Genomic DNA, 17,720 nt, shown 5'->3' with positions numbered 1-17,720 from the left:
GCCGTGTTGAGGTCTCCCACAATTATTGTGTTGTTATTGATATTATTTTTCAGATTTGTCAACAGTTGTATTAAATATTTTGCTGGCCACTCATTCGGTGCATATATGTTTAGGAGGGTGATTTCTTCCTGCTGTACATATCCCTTGATTAATACAAAATGTCCATCTTTGTCCCTTACAACTTTCCTAAGTATAAAGTTTGCATCATCTGATATTAGTATGGCCACTCCTGCTTTTTTATGGGTGTTGTTTGCTTGAATGATTTTCCTCCAGCCTTTTATTTTGAGTCTATGTTTGTTCTGACTATTCAGGTGCGTTTCTTGTAGGCAGCAGAAGGTTGGATTGAGTTTTTTGATCCATTTAGCCACTCTGTGTCTCTTAACTGGTGCATTTAGTCCATTGACATTGAGAGAAAGAATTGTCCTGGGAGTTAGTGCCATCTTTATATTAAAGTTTGGTGTGTCTGTTGGTAAGCCTTGTCTTAAAGTATGCCGTTCAGTTTTTCTTTTAAGAATGGTTTTGAGTCTGTGAAGTTTTTGAGCTGTTGTTTGTCTGTGAAACTATGTATTGTTCCTTTAAACCTGAAAGTGAATTTTGCTGGGTGCAGTATTCTAGGCGAAGCATTTATTTCATTGAGTTTTGTCACTATGTCCCACCACTGCCTTCTGGCCTTGAGTGTTTCTGGTGACAGGTCTGCAGTAAATCTCAAGGATGTTCCCTTGAATGTAATTTCTCTTTTCGATCTTGCTGCTTTCAGAATTCTGTCTCTATCTATGGGATTCGTCATTGTGACTAGGATGTGTCTTGGGGTGTTTTTTCTGGGGTCTCTTTTAGTTGGCACTCTTCGGGCATGCAGGATTTGATCGCATGTATTCATTAGCTCTGGTAGTTTCTCTTTAATGATGTTCTTGACTGTTGATTCTTCCTGGAGATTTTCTTCCTGAGTCTCTGGGACTCCAATGATTCTTAAGTTGTTTTTGTTGAGCTTATCATAGACTTCTATTTTCATCTGTTCCCATTCTTTGAGTAATTTTTCCATTGTTTGATCATTTGCTTTGAGGCTTTTTTCCAATTTCTTCTGCTGTATGTAATTGTTATGCATCTCATCTTCCAGTGTACTGATTCTATCCTCAGCTGCTGTTAACCTCCACGGAAGGCTCACGGGAAGGCAGGTTGGCAGATGAGCAGCACCCAGGATGAAATCAGGCCGAAAATGCAGGACAGCAGAGTAGAGAGGCAGAAGGGTGCTGGCATCTCAATTAGAAGTAATTTAATGTAAAACTACAATACTTCACTTTAACATACATAAGCATAAATGTTTCACACTGATTTTCCATGTTGTGTATAGAGATCAAGGTTTATTGTATAATGATTATACTTATATTACAAAATATGTACAAATTAAAATGTTTCATATTATTAAATGAGGTGTGGTTTATATGAATAGATTCATTTGTTCACATGGTACAGATCAGATTGATGCAGCATCTATTTCTGATATTTATAAAAACATTTAAGAAAATAGCTATACATGGGACTAGAGAGATTCTCTAGGGGTAAGGAGCTTTGTCTTGATGCGGACAACCAGGTATCAATCCCCAGTTTACTATGTGTTCCCCAGAACACCACTCAGTGATCTTTGAATGCAGTGCCAAGAGTTAGTCTTGAGCACTGCTGGGTGTGGCTCTCCCCAAAAGTAAAGAAAATAGTTATATAAGAGTAAACACTAAGTGGGAAGCATAGAGTGAAAAATTGATAGAACTGAAAAGAGAAATAGATTCACTATTCAAGTTGGAGACTTCAACACAGTCTCTCAACGACTTAAAAAGGTTAGAATGAACCTTTACTCTGAAATTGGGAAATTTATACAAAGAAATTTTTCTTTATTAACTATATATATTAAACTTTTGCCATAATAAGACCATTTAATGATTGTCATTAAGAAACATATTTATAAACAGCCTATCACTTCACCTCCATCAAGGTAAAAGAGGATAAAAAAAGAGATGAACTGTCCTAGAGGAATCTTTTGCTACTTACTTTCCACTAAAAGCTCATTTCTCAGGGGCTGGAGTGATAGTACAGCAGATAGGGCCTTGCACACAGTTGACCCAGTTCTATGTTGGCATCCCTTATGGTTCCCCCAGCACCAACAAGAGTGATTTCTGTAGAAGTAACCTGAATGAAGGCCCTAAAACCAATAAACAAAAACATAAAATAAAACTCTTAGGCATCCTATTGAGATTTTAACTTCGTTTCATCATAACAATCAACATTCTCCAACACATTTCAATGTTCTAATATACTTTAAATATGTTTTTAATATACTTTACAACTGATAAAAATCTTCCTTAAAATAAAGAAAAAACATTTAATAAACTGTCTTGGAGGATGTCTGGTGGCACTGCTGGAAGAGAATAAATACATATTGGGATGCTGGAATCACACTAGTGAGAGTCAGAATGTTCATAGAAAGGATTTAGGATTGAGCTTAAATCAATTTTGTTCAGAGAGGAAATGAAATCTATTCAATATTTGTAAATTTTTTTAGTTAGTTTGTTTTTGGGCCACACCCAGTGACACTCAAGGGTTACTCCTGGCTTTCTGCTCAGAAATCACTCCTGACTTCAGGACCATATGGGATGTTGAGATCAAACCCAGGTCCTTCCTGGGTCAGCTGCAGGCAAGGCAAATGCCTTACAGCTGTGCTATCTCTCTGGCCCTGTAAATGTTTGTTTTTTTTTTAATTCTTTGATACCTAGAAAGACTATACCTAGTATAATTTTCAAGTGAACCATGTCAGAGTATCCCAGAATCACACTTTTGACTTCTAGATAAAAATACCTTTCAAACACAAAATAAATTTTATGTTTAGGGTTTAAAATTTATTTAGCTTTATTATACATAGAACTGAGGTATTTAAAAATAAATTCAGTATTTTATTTATTTGGGTTTTGGGCCACACCCTGTGATGCTTAGGGATTACTCCTGGCTATGTGCTCAGAAATTGATCCTGGTTTGGAGGACCATATGGGACCTGGGGGATCCAACCACAGTCCATCCTAGGTCAGCAGCATGCAAGGCAAATGCCATAATCTGCACCACTGATCTGGACCCTAAAAATTTACTCAGTATTTAATCTTTCATCATTTTGCCTAAAGTTATTCTTGCTTGACTTTAATAACTTCACCATAGTATAAACTAAATATAAAATTTATTATATTAGGTGTATTTTTCTGTTTTATGTGTTCACATAAATAACCTATTTGTATGTTTTAATATATATAGAGATTAAATGCTCTAATTTTTTGTGAATCTTCTAAGATGAGTGTGGAAATAGCAATAGTATGTGATCAAATTCTGTAGCATCCAAGAAGTATAAACATATTTCACATTTCTCACTGTGCAAGTATAATAAAAATAAAGTTTTCTTGTTCTTGCCATATTTTGAGTCATTCAATTTAGAAAATAATACCATTGGTATATTTAAGCAATGTTTAAATTTTGTATAGTCTGCCTATGTGTGCTGGAGAAACAAACGGTACTCATAAATCTACAAATGAGCTCCTTCAATAAATTCTCATACTTATAAATGGTAATAACTAAGATAAAATTTTTTGTTAAAAGGTAAGAACTGATGATAAAAGGAATCTTGAATTATCTAAAGAAGTGCTTCTTAAATATTAGTCTAAATGAGAACATTTATTGATGGACAGATTTTTCTTAGCAACAGCAGAATAAATGATTCAAGATCAAACACACACAAGATTCCTTAGTAATTTTTGTGTGGTTAACAAACTACAATTTAAAAGACGCAGGTTTGATCTAAAAGTCGAGAGTATAAGACATTTGGCAATATTTTTTTCAACAGTCTAATGAAGTTATCAGTATGAACGCATGGTGGCAGTGTAGGCTAAGCCAGTGAATGAAAATTGTTTGGACTCCATTTCTGAGAACCCAGGGAACGGTACAGAACATCTTACTGCTGAAGCTAGCTCAGTTGAGCTGGGTGAAGAACAGGAATTTCACTAACAAAGAAGACATTTTGGAGGGTCTTCGTGATTTTTGGACTTTGTAATTGAGTGTGGAACAGGCATAACAATAGAGATGGCACAAACAAAAGCACACTGCAAGAAAAGGCAAGTAGTGACCTTCATTTTATTGCTGCTTTGGTGGGAGGTGGATTCAGAAACGATTCAGTATTCTGTGCTGGAGGAGACAGAAAGTGGCACGGTGGTAGCCAACTTGACAAAGGATCTGGGACTCCAAATGGGAGAACTGGCAGCCCGGGGAGCTCGGATTGTTTTCAAGGGGAATAGACAGCATTTGCAATTTAGTCCGCACACCTATGATTTGCTGATAAAAGAGAAACCGGATCGGGAGGAGCTGTGCGGTTCCACAGAACCCTGTGTGCTACCGTTCCAGGTGTTACTGGAAAATCCCTTGCAGTTTTTCCAGGCTGCCTTAAGAATCCAAGATATAAATGATCACTCCCCAGAGTTCCCCACCAGAGAAATGGTACTAAAAATATCAGAAATTGCCACACCTGGAAAAGCATTTCCTTTGAAAATGGCACAGGATTTAGACACTGGTAGCAACAGCCTCCAGAGCTACAGAATCAGCCCTAACCTCCATTTCAACATTTTTACTCGCAATCGAAATGATGGGAGGAAGTTCCCCGAGCTGGTTCTGGAAAAGGCTTTGGACAGAGAGGAGCAGCCTGATTTCAGTCTAATCCTCACAGCGCTGGATGGTGGGTCTCCGCCCAGGACAGGGACCACAGAAATTCGGATTCAGGTACTGGACATCAATGACAATGCCCCAGAATTTTCACAGGAACTTTATGACGTTGAGATCCCTGAAAACACTCCCATTGGCTCTCTGGCAATCAGAGTCTCTGCAAAAGATTTAGACGCGGGACTTTATGGGGAGATCACTTATGCTCTATTTCAAGTTGACGCTAACCAGCCCTTTGAAATTAACCTAGTTACAGGGGAAATTCGACTGATGAAGATGTTAGATTTTGAGGAAGTTCAATCTTATCAGGTGGACGTTGAGGCTACGGATGGTGGGGGACTATCAGGAAAATGTTCTGTTCTCATTAAGGTCCTGGATGTGAATGACAATGCCCCGGAATTAATCTTGTCCTCACTCAACAGTCGCATCCCTGAAAATCTGCCAGATACTATGGTGGCAGTATTCAGTGTATCCGATGCAGACTCGGGACAAAATCAACAAGTCATTTGTTCTATAGAAAACAATCTTCCCTTTCTTTTAAAACCATCGGTGGAAAATTTTTATACCTTGGTCACAGAAGGATCCCTGGACCGAGAGCAGCAGGAGGAGTACAACATCACCATCACAGCGACAGACCTGGGCACCCCCAGGCTGTCAACTCAGCACACCATCAGGGTGCAGGTGTCCGACGTGAACGACAACGCCCCCGCCTTCAGCCAGCCCTCCTACACCCTGCTGGTGGGCGAGAACAACAGCCCCGCGCTGCACATCGGCAGCGTGAGCGCCACGGACGCGGACGCGGGCAGCAACGCGCAGCTGACCTACTCGCTGCTGCCGGGCCCCGAGCCGCGGCCCCCGCAGCCGCCGCTCGCCTCGCTGGTGTCCATCAACGCGGACAACGGGCAGCTGTTCGCGCTGCGCTCGCTGGACTTCGAGGCGCTGCGCGCCTTCGAGTTCTTTGTGCGCGCGCAGGACCGCGGCTCGCCCGCGCTGAGCGGCCAGGCGCGGGTGCGCGTGCAGGTGCTGGACCGCAACGACAACGCGCCCTTCGTGCTGTACCCGCTGCAGAACGCGTCGGCGGCGTGCAGCGAGCTGGTGCCCAGGGCGGCCGAGGCGGGCTACCTGGTGAGCAAGGTGGTGGCGGTGGACGGCGACGCGGGCCAGAACGCCTGGCTGTCCTTCCAGCTGCTCAAGGCCACGGAGCCCGGGCTCTTCAGCGTGTGGGCGCACAATGGCGAGGTGCGCACGGCGAGGCCGCTCAGCGAGCGCGACGCGCCCAAGCACAGGCTGCTGGTGCTGGTCAGGGACAATGGCGAGCCGCCGCTGTCGGCCAGCGTCACGCTGCACGTGCTGCTGGTGGACGGCTTCTCGCAGCCCTTCCTGCCGCTGCCCGACGCGGCGGCCGGCGCGGCGCCCGACGACCGCCTCACCGTCTACCTGGTGGTGGCCTTGGCGTGCGTGTCGTCGCTCTTCCTCTTCTCCGTGCTGGCCTTCGTGGCCGTGCGCCTGTGCCGGCGGGCCGGGCCGGCGGCGGGGGGCGGCTACCCCTACCCGGGTCTGCCCGACGGGCCCTTTCCGGGACAGCTGCTGGACGCCAGCGGCGCGGGGACCCTGTCCCACAGCTACCAGTATGAGGTGTGCATGTCTGGAGATCCTAGCACTGGTGAGTTCAAATTCCTGAAGCCATTGTACCCCAACCTCTTCCTTCAGAGCTCTGATAGCCAAAGTAAAGAAACCCCCAACAACACAAATAATTTTGTATTTAATTGGGGCCGGGTAGGTGGCGCTGGAGGTAAGGTGTCTGCCTTGCAAGCGCTAGCCAAGGAAGGACCGCGGTTCGATCCCCCGGCGTCCCATATGGTCCCCCCAAGCCAGGGGCGATTTCTGAGCACATAGCCAGGAGTAACCCCTGAGCGTCAAACGGGTGTGGCCCAAAAACCAAAAAAAAAAAAAAAAAAAAAATTTGTATTTAATTAATTGTTCATTGAACATTTAATTGACTTTGTTCAACACAGCTCCCTTTGCATCGCTTATTTTGAAAAATTGCATTGCTGTCTAAATATGTATTTGCCAAAATATTTATGCATTTCCTCATTATACTCAAGTCTATTTCTGAAAATACTAATTCCCTTAGCTTTTACTTGCACTGAATATTGATTGCGTATTTTTTCCTCATTTTACTTTCTTTTTCCGGTCAGCTTTCCAGAACTAACACTTACATAGAGTGAGAAGAAATTTTGTTTTTGTTTTTTGGGTCACATCTGGCTGTGCTCAGGGGTTACTTCTGGCCATGTGCTCAGAAATCACTCCTGGTAGGCTCCGGGGACCATATGGGATGCCAGGAATCGAGCCATCATCCTTCTACGTGTAAGGCAAACACCCTACCTCCATGCTATCTCTCTGCCCCCCCAAATTATTTTTTAAACCAATTTCCCACTCATGAATTTTTATTGAAATAGCTTAATGTTTTATATGATCTTACATTTTTATATATGGTGACCTTTGTTTTTATCACACTGCTTTATCCTTGCAAATTATTTTAATTTTCTGTAACAACCTAGGACATTTTGTGCTAAAAATATATATACATATATATACATATACATATCCAGACTTGTTTCTCCCAATTGTACTTAACTGTGCACTTCATTAAAATATTAACACACTAACATGTGATATTCTCATTGCAAGATCTATAATATAATATAATTTTGAGTATTTTGGGATTTCATGGATCATTGCAAAGACTATAAATATACATTATTTTTAGCATTTTAAGTTATTATTATAAATGACAGAAAGAATATCTTATATAATTGGACATTCTTTTCACCAAAAATTGTCAACCAGTTACAATCCAAAAATTGTAGAAATGAAGTGCGAGAGATATGTTAGTCGATAGGTTATTTGCTTTCATTCAGACACCCAGGTTCCATCCCCTTCAGCACTCCTTGTTCCCAAACCCACCACAGGGTTTGTCCCTCAAATCCACCAGAAGAGTCAAGTTTCTGGGCTGGGAAAATAGCTCAAAGACAGTGCAGGTACTTTGTGTATAAAAGGTTTGACTCCCAGTATTTCATGGTAATATTGTCAGTGATCCCTGAGCAACTTAGCCAGGACATCCAGGTAGCTGAAAAAAACAAATGAAAAACATCTCAGACCTTATATGAAGACAAATCGATATTAAGTTTTCATTTATAAATAGAGCTATTATACGATTTTATTCTATCTTTTGCCCAACAAATAAAAGTTTAAGTGTATTGCTCAAGTATTACAGGTTTTCTGTAGCTTCCTCCCACTTCTCAAAAGAGTAAAGAATCTCTTACTGGATCCGGAGAGATAGCACAGTGGCGTTTGCCTTGCAAGCAGCCGATCCAGGACCAAAGGTGGTTGGTTCGAATCCCGGGGTCCCATATGGTCCCCCGTGCCTGCCAGGAGCTATTTCTGAGCAGACAGCCAGGAGTAACCCCTGAGCACCGCCGGGTGTGGCCCAAAAACCAAAAAAAAAAAAAAAAGAATCTCTTACTGATATTAGAGCAAGCAAGTGTACCTTACACATTGTCAACCTGGTTTCAATATGATCACATTTATGGTCCCCTGAGCATAGTTCCCTGAGCCCCTAGTGATTCCTTTTTGCAGCTCCAAGAGTAATTCTTGAGGATTAAAAAAATAAAAAATAAAAATAAGTATCTAAATTCAAAGATTCTTGGTTATTTTGTGCAAGTTTGATTATCAAGTGATAACAGATTTTTTTCACATCATACCTAGTATAACTGGACAGATTTTAACAAAATTATTTTAAAGTTATTTTTTGCCACACCATTTGATGTTCAGAGTTACTCCTGGCTTTGTGCTCAGAAACCTCTCCTGGCTTGGTGGGGGGACCATATGGGATGCCAGGGTATCAAACTATGGTTCGTCCTAGGCTAGTGCTTGTAAGGCAGATGCCTTATCTCTAGCACCACCTTTTCGGCCCTAACGTTATTCTTGCTACATATGTTTTAGCCTTTATTCTGTCTGTGAAATGAAATGAAAAAGTGGAACTGAATTGGAAAGATAGTATAGAGCACACCTTGCCTTGCCTTGATGACACCATTTTGATCTTTAGGAGAGTATGGTTATCCCAACACAACAGGGAGTGAAGTGGTACCCAAACATAGAAACAGGAATAGTCCCTAGGATTCACCAGGTATGGCACAAGGAAAATGTTTTACTAGTTACTTAGAACAATAAATGCCCTTTTAAAAATGTTTGGGTCACTTTTGTGGTCTCAGAAATCACTTCTAGCTTTGTGCTCAGGTGGGTGGTCTCAGGGGTGTTCTGGGAATTGAAACCTGTCAGACACATGCAAGGCAAGTGTCTTACCACTTTACTATAGCTTTGGCCCAGATGACTCATTCTTAGACAAAAGTTTTAAACATAAATAAATATATAATGTGTAAATAAAGACTTGCAGTAAGGTAGTCAACTTTCATTACTGCTCCACTTATTATTCGCTATTTCAATATAATAGCTTTCTGTTTGTATTTTTGGCCACATTTGATTGTTGTTCTCAGGGTAGTTCTCCTGGTTCTGCTTCAGGAATCACTCATTGGCAGTGCTCAGGGGAACCATATACAGTGCTGGGTCTCAAACTGTGTTGGCTCTGTACAAGGTAAGCACCTTAACTGCTGTAGAATTGCTACACCAGAGATTAACTTTCTGGAGGAAGACAATATCATCAGACACTGGAAATTGTACAAAAATACATATCAGTCAACATGAAATTATTAGTATATGCATAGATGCACACACAAGTGGAATAAGATCTAGAAGATGATAGATAATACAGGGACCAGTGCAACAGCAGCAGGTACATAGTTTATCCAAGTTTGATCCCTGTCAATCCACATGGTCCCCAGTGCCTGCCAGAAGTAATTTCTGAGTACAGAGTCAAGAGTAACTCTTGAGTACTTCTAGGTATGTCTCAAAACAAAAAATATAAAAGGGAAATGCCAATTTAAATGACACACAGATTGATTAATTATAATCAACTGGCAATGACATTTGTTAATGTGTATGAGTGTTACATTAAAGGCAAGAAATTAAGAAACTAGATTAAAATAAAACTATTTAATTCACAGAATAAATCTATAAATGAAAATTAATTCTAGAATCTAATATATAATATCTGCCATTAGAAACTATTTAGATGACTTATTAGTATATAGACATAAAGGAATAGTGAAACGAATTATGATGAATCATTTAAAATATCTAACTATTAGGGTTGGCAAGATATACTAAATATACTATATACTATACTATTTCTATTTCTCCAACCCCAGTATTTGATTATTTTAGTGTGTAGTTTGTATGAATGCAGCAAGTTTGATCTCTAGCATGATAAATGGTTCCTACCCCCATCTGAGTACCACAAGAAGTGATCCTTGATTCTACAGTGACCCCTGAGCACCTATGGATGTGGCCCCAAAACAATAAATTTTAAATTCAGGCATAAAGAAAAGTAACAAGAACTTTATTATAAGGAATTCATGAAGGCTGAAGTGATAGTACAGTCAGTAGGGTACTTGTCTTGCATGTGGCCAAACCAGCCAGGTTGCAGAGCTACAGCACCACCTATGGTCTCCTCAGGACTTCCAGAAGTGATCCCTGAGTGCAAACCTAGGAGTTTGCTCTGAGAACTGCTAGGTGTGGCAAAATAAAATCCAAATGAGAGAAAACAATATATGTAAAATTGATGCTCAATTTAAAAATATATGATTTGTAGATGATGATTCTCACAGAAGAGACTTATGATAAACCCAGAATTAAATATATATAGAATTAAAAGAAACACACAAAAGATAACTTGACAAATCCTAAATATATGTAATATTCATAAAATTCTACACAACAACAAAAACAACAACAAAATAACCCTCTATCAAAAAGTGAGTAAAATGGTCTCAATAAAAAAGAGAAGAAAAGAAAACAAAATATTGAGTAAAGAAAATGAAAAATATTTCCTGAAGAAAACATATAGTAATCAGAGAGAAAAGTGATCATAAATATCATATTATCAGGGGGAAAATTGAACCAACAATAGGAAACTTACCATATCAGAGAGAATAACCTATAAAAAATTATTGGAGACAATATATCTGGTGATGCTGTGGCAAAGGAATCTTCATGCACTGTTGGTAACATGATTTACTCTCTATGAAAAATAGTATAGAGATGTCAAACATTTATAATGAAACTTCTGTATGATTCAATGATTTTTAACTCTTGGCATCCTAAAACACACAAAACATAACAGTTCAGGGGCCAGAGTGGTAAGGCATCTGCATTGCAAGCGCTAACCTAGGATGGACCGTGGTGCCCCATATGGTACCCCAACCAGGAGCGATTTTTCTTTGCATAGCCAGGAGTAACCCCTTAGAGTCACCAGTTGTGGCTTCAAAAACAAAAACAAAAACCAAGTTCAAAATGATAAATTCTCACCTATGTTTGTTGCAGTACAATTGATAATAGACAACATTTGGCAACAATCCACATACTCAATGACAGATGAATAAATATAGAAATTACAGTTTATAAAAGGAATATTACTCAGCTATAAGAAAAGATGAATTCTTGAACTTTCAACAAGTGGATGGTGTTAAAAGCTATCATGTTAAACAAATTCGTCAGAGAAGAAAAATACCAAATGATCTTATACACATGTGTCATATTAAAACAATAAAGAAATGGATAGCAGCTAATGACTCTTGAGTTTTGAATACACAACCGAGATTGGGTAGAGAGGGAAGAGTCTGAGGGAGTGGGAAGGAAGTCAGAGGCCAAGTACAGTGACACCACAACAGTACTCTGGTGGTAGTTGAGAGGCAAGTTATTTTGCATACTATAATTTTGTACCATAGGTATAAACTTAAATGTAGCAATAAACATATTTCATTAACTATTAAGAAATATTTTAAAGAAACTCAATAATAGTATTAGTTCCAGGGATAACTTAGTAGTAGAGCACAGTTTTGCATGCAAAACCCTGAAGTCAATCCCTAACTCCTTTCCTACCAAACACACACACACACACACACACACACACACACACAAACACACACTGTCATAGTGAGTTTCCATATGGAAATTGAGATATGATATTTGTTAAACTTATATATGTTTGAAAAGTAACATATTCATATGCAGGGAAATAAATAAATAAGAAAAAGTTGCAAGTATCGGAGAAGGGAGATAGTTTAAGAGACATAGCAGGTACCTTGTAGATACAATATCCTGAGTTCAAATCCCTACCCCAGCACCTAGAGCTATCGATACTAGAAAAACTCAGATGTTCCAAAAAGAAAAATACACAGCCTTAATAATCACTTCACAAAATTGGACTCTTAAAAAATAAAACAAATGGGAAATAATGCTAAATTTAATTCAGAAAATGTTCAAGTTATTACATTATATCACCCCAGAAGGGCTAACAGGAAGATTATTAGATGTTGTCCAGGTTATGGAGAAACTGGAACTCTCCATCTTTGTCATTTCTTATAAAACTGCATTTAAAAACTATCAAATATAGCATTTGCTAAAACTATTTATATGTGTACATTACTATATAAAATAGTTTGTCTATGTATTAATAACAACAACAATGTATTAATATGATTGCACGTATAGCCACCAAAAGCTATCTACCAAAATGTTCATTGTATCACTACTGAAAATAGCCCTAAACTGGAAAGCCCCATTGTCCCTCAACTGGATGAATAAACTAATTGTGGTATGGTACCTAATATGCAGTAGAAGGCAATAGACATAAATCAGTTGTAACATCACAGATGAGTTTATCATATTTAGTACTCCACATGTTCATTGATATTGAAGTTTAGATAAAGATCCCCTCAAAATGAACCAATAAATCAGGAAAGTACCCACTTTTAAGGGAGGAGAGTGGTGACCAGATAGGAATTCACTTCTGGTTTTAGAATCCATTTTGGTTCTAATTTAGGTTCTGCTTAGGGGTGTTATTCATTGTGAATATTCATTGAGTTATACACATTTTATTTTGCCCCTTTCTAATATACATATCTTAAAATAAAAACAATTTTGGAAAATTGTAATTTACTTAATTACTGATATATTCAATCAAGAAATTCACACAATAATTAGGAGACAATGTTTTTCATGCTGGAGATAGGGTTTCTGCTAAAAAACACATGGTTCATCGCGCCCAAACTAAAAAGAAAAAACACTTGAAGCTACTGACGCCGGTCGTAAAGGCCACTTGAATCACAACAGGAGCAACATTCAAACACCAAGCCAGGAGTATCCCTGAGTATTCAGTGTTGATTAAACAAAACAAACAAACAAAAAATCCACAAGAAAATTCTTCATGTACTCAAAGACACTTAAAATATATTTTTTATTTTGAAGAGTATTCCATTTAAATTAATTATCAAAACGTTCTTATGAACTAATAACTAAGAACTGATAAAGCAATAGGGAATTCTTCTGTTACTTAAAAAGAATAGTGGTACACACTTCAATTATAGTTTGAATTATATGGTAAAGACTATTTGCTATAGTAAATCTGAACGCCTGGTGGCGCTGCAGGCTAGGCATACGTTTGAAGGACTCAGGATACCGGGCTGCCATTAAGCCCCGCACCAGAACTCAGGCTGCTTCCTAGGAAGCTGCAAGCATTTTAGGGAAGCCCCTGAGCCAGGGATCCTCAGAGGGGGCATTCTTCTAAAGAAAGGAAGGCACTTAGAAAGATCTAATTCCAGGCTATTTAGCAAGTCCTTTGATTAATTGGATTCCGGATAGAAGACCCTGCAAGCTCTCTGAAGGAGTCTGAAGGATGGAGACTGCGCTAGCCAACACCTCACGGAAAAGGCAAGTTCTCTTTCTTGCTATATTATTGTTTTTGTGGGAGGCTGACTCTGAAACGATTAGGTATTCCCTTCCTGAAGAAAGAGACAGTGGCTACTTGGTGGCCAATCTGGCAAAGGACCTGGGGCTCATTTTGAGGGAACTAGGCTCCCGGGGTGCGCGAATCCATCACAAAGGAAAGAAACAGCTCTTGCAGCTTGAATCAAAGACCGGGGATTTACTTCTGCACCAAAAATTAGACCGGGAGGTGCTGTGTGGGGAGACAGAGCCCTGCATTCTACATTTCCAATTGCTACTGGAAAATCCGGTGCAGCTTTTTCAAGTTGATCTGCAGCTCATAGATATAAATGATCATTCCCCTGAGTTCCCAGAGAAAGAAATGCTCCTAAAAATTCCGGAAAGTGTGCTGCCAGGGACTGTGTTTCCTTTGAAAATAGCTCAGGATATTGACATAGGGAACAATACTGTGCAGAACTACACTATAAGCCCCAACTCCCATTTTCATGTTGTCACCCGTATTCGTGGAGATGGTAGAAAATACTCAGAGCTGGTGCTGGACAAAGCGCTGGACCGGGAGGAGCAGCCAGAGATCATTTTAACACTCACTGCATTGGATGGTGGGACTCCCCCCAGATCAGGGACCACCATAGTCCACATTGTGGTCATGGATATCAATGACAATGCTCCTGAGTTTCTACAGTCTCTCTATGAGGTACAAGTCTCTGAGAACAGCCCTCTAAACTTCTTGGTTGCCATGGTGTCTGCTAGAGATTTGGATGCTGGAACAAATGGGGAAATCACCTACTCTCTCTTCCAAGGTGATGACCTTACACAGCCATTTGTAATAGATGAGGTAACAGGAGAAATCCGTCTGAGAATGGCGTTGGATTTTGAGACAACTAGATACTACAATTTGGAAATTGCAGCTACAGATGGTGGGGGCTTTTCTGGAAAGTGTACCGTGGTAATAGAGGTGCTTGATGTGAATGACAATGCCCCTGAGCTGACCATGTCCACACTCACCAGCTCCTGCCCTGAAAACTCCCCAGAGACTGTAGTTGCTGTTTTCAGTGTTTCAGATCCTGACTCAGGGGACAATGGGAGAATAGTTTGCTCCATCCAGGACGAGCTCCCCTTTCTCTTGAAGGCCACATTCAAGAACTTTTATACACTAGTAACAGAGAGACCACTGGACAGAGAGCAGCAGGAGGAGTACAACATCACCATCACCGCGACAGACCTGGGCATCCCCAGGCTGGCAACGCAGCACACCATCAGGGTGCAGGTGTCCGACGTGAACGACAACGCCCCCGCCTTCAGCCAGCCCGCCTACACCCTGCTGGTGGGCGAGAACAACAGCCCCGCGCTGCACATCGGCAGCGTGAGCGCCACGGACGCGGACGCGGGCAGCAACGCGCAGCTGACCTACTCGCTGCTGCCGGGCCCCGAGCCTTGGCCCGTGCAGCTGCCGCTCGCCTCGCTGGTGTCCATCAACGCGGACAACGGGCAGCTGTTCGCGCTGCGCTCGCTGGACTTCGAGGCGCTGCGCGCCTTCGAGTTCTTTGTGCGCGCGCAGGACCGCGGCTCGCCCGCGCTGAGCGGCCAGGCGCGGGTGCGCGTGCAGGTGCTGGACCGCAACGACAACGCGCCCTTCGTGCTGTACCCGCTGCAGAACGCGTCGGCGGCGTGCAGCGAGCTGGTGCCCAGGGCGGCCGAGGCGGGCTACCTGGTGAGCAAGGTGGTGGCGGTGGACGGCGACGCGGGCCAGAACGCCTGGCTGTCCTTCCAGCTGCTCAAGGCCACGGAGCCCGGGCTCTTCAGCGTGTGGGCGCACAATGGCGAGGTGCGCACGGCGCGGCCGCTCAGCGAGCGCGACGCGCCCAAGCACAGGCTGCTGGTGCTGGTCAGGGACAATGGCGAGCCGCCGCTGTCGGCCAGCGTCACGCTGCACGTGCTGCTGGTGGACGGCTTCTCGCAGCCCTTCCTGCCGCTGCCCGACGCGGCGCCCGGCGCGGCACCCGACGACCGCCTCACCGTCTACCTGGTGGTGGCCTTGGCGTGCGTGTCGTCGCTCTTCCTCTTCTCGGTGCTGGCCTTCGTGGCCGTGCGCCTGTGCCGGCGGGCCGGGCCGGCGGCGGGGGGCGGCTACCCCTACCCGGGTCTGCCCGACGGGCTCTTTCCGGGACAGCTGCTGGATGCCAATGGCGCGGGGACCCTGTCCCACAGCTACCGGTATGAGGTGTGCCTGGCGGGGGGCGCTGGCACCAATGACTTCAAGTTCCTCGAGCCCATTTTGCCCGATTTCCATGACTATGCCCCTGGACGGGAAATAGAAGAAAACCCTAACTTCCAAAATGAATTTAATATCAATATTCAGTGATAGTAGTTACCTCTCCTTTTATGTTCAGTTTTTCTGTTTAACTTTAGAAATCTCCCTGTGTAGTAAGAGGGCAAGAATCTGCAGATTATATACACTTCACTGCAAAATGAAATAATGACTTTCTTACAGGGTTTTTACAGGTTTTTTCTTACAGGTTTTTCAGCTCAAGTAGGTTTACTCTCCTTACAGCTCACAAGTTACCAAGGCCTGCCTGATGCCCTTTTCCAGGTCACCTGCTGAAAGCCTGGGACTTGGGGACTCTCTCCCACAGTTACTGGTATGCGGTGTGCCTGGCTGGGGGCGCTGTCACCAATGAATTCAAGTTCAGCAAGCCCATTCTTCCCGTGTTTTCTCCCCATGCACTGGTAATGTCCTATAGGAAAAGTCCGTTGGAAATAGTTTGCCATTCAAATTAAGTATTGGATAATCCTAGTAAATCTATAATTTTTTTTAAAGTTTCTCTCTCACTCACTCTCTCCAACCATACTCTGTGATTCTCAGGGCTAACTTTTTGTGCTCTGCATCTCAGAGATCACTTCTGATAGGCTAAATGCTGTGCCAAGAATTGACTTGATCACAAAGCGAGTGGTCTATCTGCTATGCCATATAGTATGCTATAATAGTAAATACTATTCTATGAGTACAGACTGTATATGTTTTAGAATATTTAATTTGTGAATTTATATAAGAAGTGTGTTTAAAAATACCAACACAATTTAAAGGACAAAGGAAGGCCATAAAAATAGTACATTGGGAAGACAGGCATTAAGGGAATTGCCTTGCATGTAGTGGATTCTGGTTCAATATTTCCAGCATCATCAGAACTAATCCCTGAACAAAGAGTTAGGAGTAATCCTTCAATACAGATCTCTGAACACAGTAATCCCTGTGCCCGCCCCATAAAGCAACAAATATTTAATAAGTGCATTGACATTAAACTAGTGAGTTAAAAGATTACAATAATGCTAATTTTCTTCAATTAAAAAACCCATGTCCAAAAAAATGATCAAATATCTAATTCTCACCCTAGACAAAAAAGCACACCAGAGTTGCAGCTTACTGATAGAGCACCTTGTTTTTATGGGCAGGCCACCCTGGGTTCATTTACTGGTGCCTTCCACACCATCATAAGTTAATGAAATTTAAAATCAAACAGCTAAAAACATTCTCCTTGAATTGAAACTCTCTGACAGAATACAAATTGCTTTTTATCTCCTTGCTTTTTTTCTAGCAATTTGAAACTTAAAGGTACTGTTTAGTAAAATCAAAGTTATTTATTACAAATTCCTCCTCCAGTTTCTCAATGTTTTATTTTTTTTTTGTTCATATTTAGTGGTGCTCAGGTCTACTTCAAACCTTGGCCTCCTGCATGCAAATCATCACCCTCTTCATTTTTCTCAAAGTTTGAGTCCTCAAAGACCTACTGAACATAATAGTGTCAGGATATTAGGTCGTGTCAGATTTCCCTTTCTTATGCTATGTGTGACACTTTTCTTTATTAACCATTAAATTTTCTTTCACAATTCAACCAATATTTATGATTATTTGGTTATCCTTGCAGCATTACTTGCATAATTCCTCTTTCTAACTTCCCACCAATATCAGGTAATTTATAATAAAGTGACAATTCATTTTCATTCTTATTTATTTGGGCTCAACTAAATTATAGTTGACTGTTTTATATTCAAATAGTAAACTTTTCTGTTTCAGAGTATCA

The 17,720-nt window shown here is 41.5% G+C and overlaps 3 protein-coding genes across 4 annotated transcripts in view; all 3 read left to right on the top strand.

Moving 5' to 3' along the window:
• The window catches only part of LOC126027856 (protocadherin beta-6-like), a 78,532-nt gene that overhangs the window by 24,486 nt on the left and 36,326 nt on the right, over positions 1-17,720 (top strand). Inside the window, exon 1 of one of the 2 annotated variants that reach the window (XM_049786892.1) lies at positions 4,029-5,373. The exons of the other annotated variant lie outside the window; for it this stretch is intronic. Coding sequence (XP_049642849.1) covers positions 4,108-5,373 — 1,266 coding nt within the window. The 5' untranslated portion in view covers positions 4,029-4,107. Of the gene's footprint in view, positions 1-4,028; positions 5,374-17,720 lie in introns of those variants that run through there. 2 annotated transcript variants of the gene reach the window in all.
• LOC126027495 (protocadherin beta-4-like) lies at positions 5,404-6,965 on the top strand (the record flags this gene model as incomplete). Its single annotated transcript, XM_049786502.1, has 2 exons — positions 5,404-6,495; positions 6,936-6,965. Coding segments are annotated over 2 exons (1,122 nt in total), but the record flags the coding sequence as incomplete, so codon positions are not given.
• LOC126027852 (protocadherin beta-5-like) lies at positions 13,403-16,110 on the top strand. The gene has a single exon (XM_049786888.1). It carries the CDS (start codon positions 13,592-13,594, stop codon positions 16,001-16,003), a length of 2,412 nt encoding a protein of 803 aa, XP_049642845.1. The 5' UTR covers positions 13,403-13,591; the 3' UTR covers positions 16,004-16,110.

The sequence above is a fragment of the Suncus etruscus genome, chromosome 14 (assembly GCF_024139225.1).
Source record: "Suncus etruscus isolate mSunEtr1 chromosome 14, mSunEtr1.pri.cur, whole genome shotgun sequence".
Classification (NCBI taxonomy): domain Eukaryota; kingdom Metazoa; phylum Chordata; class Mammalia; order Eulipotyphla; family Soricidae; genus Suncus; species Suncus etruscus.
The sequence above is the reverse complement of the archived record's forward strand: the minus strand, read 5'-3'. Positions and strand labels throughout refer to the sequence as shown.